The sequence below is a fragment of the Choristoneura fumiferana genome, chromosome 5 (assembly GCF_025370935.1).
Source record: "Choristoneura fumiferana chromosome 5, NRCan_CFum_1, whole genome shotgun sequence".
NCBI lineage: Eukaryota > Metazoa > Arthropoda > Insecta > Lepidoptera > Tortricidae > Choristoneura > Choristoneura fumiferana.
The window spans coordinates 21,595,641-21,605,484 of NC_133476.1; the positions used below are offsets into that span (position 1 = coordinate 21,595,641).

Consider the following 9,844-nt stretch of genomic DNA (forward strand, 5'->3'; position numbering starts at 1 on the left):
CCTATGTTGGTTGGTATATTAGTAAATTTATTATTATACATGGTCGGCTGTATCATTGCCTTTGCTTAGGTAGGTACTTTATTGATGGTAATGAGCAGAGAGCGGAATTTTTCATGGCATTTTTTGACCTCTCATAGTGATTTCTCACTTATTGACTCTACCTAAATGATGTTGATATATTAGTTTAAATTAGATTGTTTTAAACTTACTTGTATCATGTTATGTAGTTCAGTTGCATTCTTTTGATATTTGGCTGTAAAAGAAGTAGTTTAAAACTGGAAAATATGAAAAAAAAAACATCTATTCCTTTATAGAGACATTAATGGAACAGTTGTTAACATTACAACAGAATAATTTCAACATAAAATTGGAAAAAAAACTGAACCTAAATTAGAAATTGTTATTGCTCAAGAGTTAATTGGAAGAGATTGCTCTTTAACTTAAGGCTGCCTATTGGCCTATTGTTTATAGGTGTACTTTTAATCTTCTTTAGTAGGTACCTGTGTTGTGTATCGATAGATATGTATATCAGAAAACGATAAGTGAGAAGTCACTATGACAGAACCAAAAGATGCCATGAAAATTCGACTCTTTGGTAATGAGTTAATTTTACTTCACATCTTTTTATGTGGCACAGCACATTCTAGCGTCATCAGCTTCCACCAAGCAAATGGAGGTGCTAATTGTTGGCTTACCGAGTCTGTGTTGGTAGATATCTTTAAATTCATACCATCTTTTGAATGGAATCTCCAATTTGAATAATTCAAAAAGTAATCTATAGGTATTGAAACACTCTTGAATATGAAATGATTTATTTGGCTAAGGATTAATACAGAGGTATCTATTAATAACATGGTCTGATATTGGGGCATTTCTATCAACTTTTAAGAAGTAGTTATATGGACATAATTATAATTACAATGGTTGGACATTAGATATTCCTAAGTTTTTTGTAGATATTGATATATACTTTAATATTATAGAAACTTGAGTTATGGCAAATTTTTTACAAGCTTTTATTTAGTTTCACCTGTCCTGTTGTCTGTAGTCAAATCTTGCAAGTTAAATTTGACCAACTTCCAGTAGTTCCCGCGGGATAGCGATAAACGAATTGTACGCGGGCGGGAAGACGATCCTGGCCGGAACACCAGGATGTCACTACCAGATTATTGTATTGTCAGATTGCCAGATTATTGTTGTATCCGGATTGACTTGAAATTTGTAAATTGCGTGACAATACAATAATCGGGAAGTGACATCCTGGTGGTCCGGCCAGGATCGTCTCCCCGCCCACGTAGAATTCGTTTATCGGTATTCCGCGGGAACTATGCACTTTTGCGGGATAAAACTATCCTATGTTCTTTCCCGGGACGCCAAGACCCAACAAGGAATTTCGTCTAAATCAGTTCAGCGGTTAAAGCGTGAAAAGGTAACAGACAGACAGAGTTACTTTCACATTTAGGTATAATAATATATTTCACATTTAATGTGAAAATAACTCTGTCTGTCAGTAGATTGACTTGAAATATGGAATACTTATGTAAATTGCTGACTAGACTGGCTGAAAAAAGCGGAAGATAGGGAGACTTGGAACAAGCTGGAGGAGGCCTACACCCAGAGAGGGGTCCAAATCTACTGAAACTAGTACTAACACAAATAAATAAACTAAGGAATTACTAACAATACTAACAACTTGCTAATTATAATTATAAAGGAAAATAAGTAGAGAAACTCCTGTAAGTATTTGGAAAATAAAAGGCTTTATTATTATTATTATTATGTAAATTGCGTGAAAATACAATAATCTGGTAGTGACATCCTGTTGGTCCGGCCAGGGTCGTCTCCCCGCCCGCGTATAATTCGTTTATCGCTATTCCCCGGGAACTATGCAATTTTCCGAGCTAAAAACTATCCTATGTTCTTTCCCGGGACGCCAAGACCCAACAAGGAATTTCGTCTAAATCAGTTCAGCGGTTGAAGCGTGAAAAGGTAACAGACAGACAGAGTTACTTTCACATTTAGGTATAATAATATCATCATCATCCCAGCCTATATACGTCCCACGCGGGCCCAGTGCGGATTGGATGTTTCCTCACGATGTTTTCCTTCACCGTAAAGCTCGTGGTATAATAATATATTTCACATTTAATGTGAAAATAACTCTGTCTGCCTGTTACCTATTAGTAGGAATATTATAGTATATACATATAAATCATTTCAGTGGTTTAAGCGTGAAGCGTGAAGAGGTAACAGATATGCAGACAGAGCTAAGGGTAGTATGGAATACAATTAATCAATCGATCAAAACAATCAATAATTTTAATGAACACATCCGGTCATTGGCTAACGGCGCTTTAAATCGCGTATGAGTCGGTCACGGTCCTCCCTTGCGCGCTGCAGAGCGTCGGCGGCGGCGGTGGCGGGGCCGGCGGGGGCTGCGGGCGCGGCGTCGGTCTTCGGCAGCGCCTTGCCCGCGAGCGGCTCGGCCCGTGAGCCCAACACTCGCCCGGCGCCGTCTCGAGCTCGCAGAGCAGCTGCCGCGCGCCCAGCAGACACCTCCAGCGCCCTGATAGATATAAAACGACACATTATGTACACGTACGTGTATGTCTGGTGGCGTGCCCACGTCAACACGCCGATCTCGTGCAGTGCTCTTATAGTTTACCTGTGTCTGTCTGTCCGTCCATTCGTTCACGACTTAAGTATCTTAGCGACTATAAGAGCTAGAAAGTTGTAATTTTGCATGGATTAACCCAAAAAAACATTAAAACGTTTCCGACCATTCGGCCTTATGTGGACACCCATACGCGTTTCATCTCCACTTATGGTGGAGGGTGACAGCCTTTATAATAGTACATTGTGTCTTAAGGGCGGTAAATAACGAATTACGAACGACTAATCTTTCGGATACAGTGGCCCTTTACTGGTGTGGAGAAACAGTCGTCTCCGCTCGTCGCCCTCTCCCTCGACGCTCGCACGCCTCACCGGCGCTGCTCTGACCGACTGTTGAGTCACTAGTGCTCTCTGCAGGCGGTGCCTTCTCTCTTACCCTTAACTCAACGGAGACTCCATATCCATCGGACAAGCTAAAGAATTCCGCGTTTTCCGTCTTAGTTGGTCTAAGTATATGACGATGTATTTCGTTACCACTAGCACCTGTTTTATTACAAGCCGTGCTACCTAATGTTGTTGATACTCAGTATTCAGTATTCATTAATTGGCAAAAACATAAGACTTATAAATACTAGTACTTACAGAAATTATGCACCCTGGTAGGGTATAGCCACAATTGTTATGTATGTAATTATAATCTAATTCTATTACACAAGTATGGCACGATAATAATTTGTTTCTACCTAAATGTGTATTAATTTAATATCACAACAAATTTATTTCTAAACAAACAAATAAAATATCTATATTTTTATTCATTTAAAAAGTCTGTGATAGAATAATAAAGTTTTTGTAAAAGGTCTGTTTTTAACTTAGCTATAAATAAGGTATTCATCCCAGCCTATATACGTCCACTGCTGGACACAGGCCTCCTCTCAGAACAAGAGGGCTTGGGCCATAGTTCCCACGCGGGCCCAGTGCGGATTGGGAACTTCGCACGCACCATTGAATCGCTTCGCAGGTTTGCGCAGGTTTCCTCACGATGTTTTCCTTCACCGCAAAGCTCGTGGTAAATTTCAAATGTAATTCCGCACATGAATTTGAAAAACTCAGAGGTGCGAGCCGAGGTTCGAACCCACGACCCTCTGCTTGAGAGGCGATAGGTCAAACCACTAGGCCACCACGGCTTAATAATATAATAATTAATAAGGTATTATTTTGATATTTTTTGTATTTAAAGGCAATTTATTGTACACTTTTTGTATACCTTTTCAGGTTGCCAATTTTGTCACTTTCAATAACTCCGATACCAATGTCTCCTACCCCCAGTATCAGTACCTATCCTATTTGTGCCCCCACTAGCCGCTGTAGGTATAATTTTGTTAGCTTTTAAAGACCTTAGCTTCCCTATCTGGCCTTAACACTTCCCATCGGGTCCGTAACCGCCCTATGAGCAGCACGGAAGAACTTTCTCCGGTATTGCAGTGTTATAAATATAATAAATCTGCGGTAATATAATAATAATGTGTTAAGTTATTTTAGAACACCATTTTTCTCAATGACCGCTTTTTAGCGTTCCGTAGCCAAAATGGAAAAAACGGAACCATTATAGTTTCGCCATGTCTGTCGGTCTGTCTGTCCGTCCGCGGCTTTGCTCAGGGACTATCAATGCTAGAAAGCTGTAATTTTGGACGAATATATATGTAAACTATGCCGGCAAAATGGTACAATAAAAAATTCAAAAATAATTTTTTAGTGTACCTCCCATAGACGTAAAGTGGGGGTGACTTTTTTCTCATCCAACCTCGCAGTGTGGGGTATCGTTGGATAGACTTTTAAAACCATTAGGGGGTTGCTAAAACGATTTATCGATTAAGTGATTTGTTTGCAAAATATTCAACTTTAAAGTGCAAATTTTCCCCCTTCTAAAATCTAAACCGGTGGGTGGAAAAATTTCAAAATTCAGGATGGTAGTAAGTAAGTATATCAAACTTACAAGGAAAACTATAACGGTGAAGTTTTCTTGAGAATTATTAGTAGTTTGAAAGTAAATAGCAGCCTAAGGTATAAAATATACCTAAACTTGGAATATTCCGTACAAAATACGAAATCCTTAGAAAAATATTACTTAATTTTTTTGTAATGGCTACGGAACCCTATTTTGGGCGTGTCCGACACGCTCTTGGACGTTTTTTTTAATGGCTTTCTTAATAGTTTTTACATAATTTTCCGCGATCCCGTTAGAGGCGGCGGTAAATATGTATTCTACTCCATCTGCAAATTGTTTTACCGGGCCCATAATTCACTCAACGTGTCTATGGTAGCCGGCAGCGCGGCTCGTCGGCAGCCGCCCTCCTGGAGGGCGGCCCGCGGCCGGCAGCGCGGCGCGTCGGCTGCCGCGCGAGCGGGCCGCGGCCAGATTTTTCCTAATTTTAATAGACACAGTAACAGTGTCGGTCGACGGAGCTCTGCAGTTTTGTGTAGTTTTGGCCCTTCGGGCTGATGCAAACTTAAACATAACCTTAACTTACCTATGCGTCAATTTAAATTTTAACTACATAATTTTTTTTAAAGTCAAACTTAGGTTAGATTGGTAGTTATGACACAGATGGTGCATGTCTTCCTCGATTATAGCGGCCACAGTAATACATACTTAATATGTGAAACTTTCAAGTGTCTAGCTATTACGGCTTAAGAGATAGAACCCTGTGACGGACGGACAGACAGATATACAGATAGACAGACAGCGGAGTCTCAGTAATAGGGTCCCGTTGAGTACAGAACCCTAAACTGCTATTTACTCTTAAACTACTAATAATTCTCAAGCAATCTTAGCCGCTATAATTTTCCTTGTAAATTTGATATATTTACTACCATTCTGAATTTTTTCAAATTTTTTCACAACAGTTTAGATTTTAGAGGCGGCGGGGGACTCGATTTCAATGAAAATGTTCACTTTAAAGTTGAGTATTTCGCAAACAGACCACTGAATAGAAAAATTGTCTTAGCAACCCCCCAATGGATTTAAAAGACCTATCCCACGAGACCCCACAATATAGGGTTAGTCGAAAAAAAAAAACACCCCCACTTTACGTCGGTACTCTAAAAAATTTTTTTTAGTCTTTTTTATTGTACCACTTTGTCGGCGTGACTGATATATATACTCATGTCAAATTACAGCTTTCTAGTACTAACGGTCTCTGAGCTTACCCGCGGACAGACAGACAGACAGGCAGACAGACAAACGGACAGACACGGCAAAACTATAAGGGTTCCTAGTTGACTCATCCTCATCAAAAGACGAAAAGACGTCCATTGCTGGACATAGGCCTCCCCAAGGCTCTCCACTCAGACCAGTCTTGTGTTTTCCGCATCCACCGCGATCCCGCGGTCTTAACCAAGTCGTCGCTCCATCTTGTTGGAGGCCTACCGACAGCTCGTCTCCCGGTCCGTGGACGCCATTCGAGAACCTTTCGACACCATCGGCCATCAGTCCTGCGAGCAATGTGCCCCGCCCACTGCCACTTTAATTTCGCAATTCTTCGGGCTATGTCGGTAACCTTAGTTCTACTGCGGATATCATCGTTTCTAATTCTATCCCGCAGAGAAACCCCGAGCATAGTCCTCTCCATAGCCCTCTGAGTGACTTTGAGTTTTCTCATGAGGCCCATCGTTAGCGCCCACGTCTCAGATCCGTATGTCATCACTGGCAACACACACAGCAGTAGTAGTAGTAGTTGACTACGGATCTTAAAGAAATATCTCGAGGTGAACATTACATACACTAATAACATAATTAATAATACAATAACTTTTAATATATCGGATAATCAACCGATACTTTTCGCGTGTAATCCTGAATATTGCAATAAAAAGGTCAAGAGTATTATGGTGGCTTTCAATTCAACCCACCCATGCTTTTATATTTATCCAAACCCTGTTGGAAGGATGTCCCATGCTCAAGTTTAATCGTAAGCTTAAGTATCGACTTCGAAACTGGCTGCCAGCCGAAGATACGCTGACGCGACGTTTCAGTACCACAGGTTTGCGTACTTCTGGCTTGGTGGCTAGCCGGGGTTCCTTTACAGCTTCTAATTATTACTCTTACAATCACATACCTACCCAACAAGGCGGCCCTTTCATGTGTGCTGCAGAGATTTTCAAAGTGCTTCCTGAAGTTCCTGAGCTCCCCATTCTGCCACATAAAAATGAATCATGCGTCGCTCCACTATATGACGCGTCCACATTTAAAATTGAGTTCATATCATCACATAACTGAAAAACAGAGAAAATTTTGTGTGGTTTAAATATTTATATACTTAATACTAGCCTGTTACCCGCGAATCCATCCGCTTAGAATTCGGTTCTCACTATCCCACTGAAACTATGAAATTTTCCAGGATAAAAACTATCCTATCTCCTTTCCGGGACTCAAACTATCTGTGTACAGAATTTCATCTAAATCGGTTCAGCGGTTCAGACAAACAGACTTAAAAACCACTACACCTATCTTTTGGCTCTATCATCATGTATTATCCTAATCTAAGGCACTAAATTAGTGTATTGTAGCCCAGATTTGGAAAGTTTGAAATCAATATGAGTTAGAATTTAATTATTTTGACTTCTATGCTTTGTTTACACACATAGGTAGTTCAGAAAATGAGTTAAATTCAAAAGTTATTTATTCCATAACCAATACAATTTGGAATCTATGTATTTACTTACCAAAGATTACCAAAATTCATTGCTGTACTACCTACCAACTCCCAGCGACACTAAATTACATGCTGTATCAAATAATTACCTTTTTGTGACAAGGCCTAGCACCTACAATATGATACACAAATTCCATGAAGACAAAAATCATGTTAAATATTGTATGAGAGTAAAGACACTATATGGGCTACTAAAAAAAAAAGGGTAAAAGTGCTTAACTACATATCACTTACCATTATTGTACATAAAGGGAGCAGTAATGGCCCGATAACTGCAATAATGTGGGTGCAATTAATGGCACCACACATCCAGGGCAAATTAAATTTATTGTAGAATCTGCAAAACATACAGAATAAGTAGTCAAAGTCAAAATATCTTTATTCAATTTAGGCTATAACAAGTACTTATGAAAGTAAATACATAAGTAGCATTTGCATGTCATATATATGTGCTTGTGATAAGATTTACTATGGAGATAGCCTGCAGTTAATTTGCATTCCAGAAGTTGTGGCCATAAATCTACTTTGGAATATACTTACATACTTAGTTTTATATATATACTTTGGAATAACTTTTTTAAAATATTTATACTAGCAGCTCATTGAACTAATACATTGTGGGACATTGGGACCCAATAGTCCCTCCCTACACATCCTTGATAATCTCTCCTACCATAAAGCTTCTAAGCTGAAAGAAATCTGGAAAAATATACAGTTGGTTTTTAGGTTGTTATTTCATCTTGCCATATTTCACTTTTAAATATACTCGCTGGCAAATCTAACCACCCTCCTTCCTTAGGAATATGTATGAAGAATGGGCAGTAGATTTGTCGGTGAGTATGTAATGACTCTTTGCTGGGAATCTTATTAATTTCATAAAACTTCTACAGTAAGTATTGTTCTCTTGTGTGGTATGTACAGGCTGCTGGATATAATTCTCTTTGTATTTTTTTATATTTGTAACCATTTTTCTTGCTTATTAGATAATAGTGAGTGGTCCATATTTATATAATACTACCTGGTGCCCACTGCTCGATCTGCAAAGAATTTGCTTATTGCTATCACGCAGGAGCTATGAAATTTTCATGGATTAAAAACTATCCTATGTCCTTTCCCAGGACTCAAACTACTTTTACATCAAATTTTGTTTAAATTGGTTCAGTGGTTTAAGTGTGTGCATAGAGGTAACAGAAAGACAGACACTCTTTTGCATTTATAATACTAGCCACAGCAACAGCCCGCAACTCCATCTGCATAGAATTCCATGTCCTTTATGGTATTTCATCTAAAACAGGTCAAAAGTGCCACAAAAATTCTAGGCTCTGATAATATTAGTATGATTACTATGGATAAGGGCTTACCTTTATGGTAGGGTCGATTCCACGGCTATTTAGCTTAGGAGGAAGTAATGGTACCACCTCCGCACAGAGGGCCTTAAACATCTCCTGAGTCAGCCAGAAGGGTCTTGGAAATAAATCAGTCACGGTCTTCGCGTATTTGCCTTTGGCGGTCAGTTGGATATTCAGGTAAAGCTTCTTCCATTAATAAAATCGTTTCATTAGTTCTAAAAAAAAAAGAAACGAATTTTCAAAAATCATTAAAAAAATTTGCTACAAACATGCAACTGCTGTGGAAAATTTCATTCTTGTAAATATCTACTGAGACCGTAAGTCTTCTATCAGTTGTATATTATTCTTTACACAACTGCCCGAAGAAAAACAAGAGTTTTGCCTAGTTTTACGAGACAATTTACGAAATTTACTGCTTGCGTAGCTTTCTTTAGAAGTGTATAAACAGGTATTTTAATAATTTCTCATATATTTTCGAGTCAAAGAAACTTCATTTATCTCAAAAGAAATAAGATAACTGTTTTAACTAAGAAAATGCTGTTAAAACTGCCAAAGATTTGTATTAAATTAAATAAAAACACAATTACATTGAAAAAGCTGGATCACATCACACTGTCACTGTCACACACAAGTTCACATCAAAACATACAAAATCGTCCACAAGGTCGCTTTTCCTGCAACATTCATTGAATCGAAGCCAAAACGACAACAATTTAGTTATCGTGTGATTTTGACATTTCTACTCGAAAATCTTTACGTCAAAACTCGAAATCGTTGGCGTAGTTTGCTTTTCATGGTAGGCCAAATCCGTAACCAATCTCGAAGTTTGAGTTTCGTAGTAGACAAAACCGCTCGAAACTAGTCGAAACGAACTTCGGATCGAAAACGAAATCGAAGTAACTTCGTGGTAGCAAATCATCGAAACGAAGCCCGTAACTTCCAACTTCGAGTTTCGTGGTAGCACTCCTGGACCATTGGAGGGATAACAGAATGACGCGACATTACAGCGTCGCTTAGCCCCATTTAGTGTTGCCAGACTTTTACTGTTAATTCCTTGCCTTTGCCATTGTTAAATCGGTACTGAACTTTTAGTGGCACAAAAAGTGGTGTTGCACGATTCTAGCATAGTAAGTAATTTAATATTACAAATACGAAAGTTTATGTGGT

At 38.9% G+C, this 9,844-nt stretch overlaps 1 protein-coding gene across 4 annotated transcripts; it reads right to left on the reverse strand.

The window, feature by feature from the left end:
- Positions 1-1,643: 1,643 nt before the first annotated feature.
- On the reverse strand, positions 1,644-9,640 carry LOC141428395 (uncharacterized). Of its 4 annotated transcripts, XM_074088378.1 has the most exons (5): positions 9,265-9,640; positions 8,690-8,892; positions 7,563-7,665; positions 6,732-6,808; positions 1,644-2,566 (listed from the first exon to the last, which is right to left on the reverse strand). In XM_074088378.1, the coding sequence occupies exons 3-5, from the start codon at positions 7,635-7,637 to the stop codon at positions 2,344-2,346; spliced, it is 375 nt and encodes a 124-aa protein (XP_073944479.1). In that variant the 5' UTR covers positions 7,638-7,665; positions 8,690-8,892; positions 9,265-9,640; the 3' UTR covers positions 1,644-2,343. The 4 variants fall into 4 exon arrangements, with proteins under 4 accessions (XP_073944479.1, XP_073944478.1, XP_073944477.1 ...); XM_074088377.1 differs by lacking the exons at positions 8,690-8,892; positions 9,265-9,640 and having other exon boundaries at positions 6,736-6,808; positions 7,563-8,253; XM_074088376.1 differs by lacking the exons at positions 8,690-8,892; positions 9,265-9,640 and having other exon boundaries at positions 7,563-8,253.
- Positions 9,641-9,844: the final 204 nt, after the last annotated feature.

What these genes read in the sequence shown, in the direction of transcription:
- LOC141428395 (XM_074088376.1), bottom strand. Translation starts at nt 7,676, where the DNA reads ATGTTTTGCAGATTCTACAATAAATTTAATTTGCCCTGGATGTGTGGT. An exon ending in TCCCTTTATGTACAATAATG is followed by an intron (nt 6,809 to 7,562) that starts GTAAGTGATATG and finishes TTTATGTGGCAG; the next exon opens with AATGGGGAGCTCAGGAACTT. An exon ending in AGGGCCGCCTTGTTGGGTAG is followed by an intron (nt 2,567 to 6,731) that starts GTATGTGATTGT and finishes TATATCTATCAG; the next exon opens with GGCGCTGGAGGTGTCTGCTG.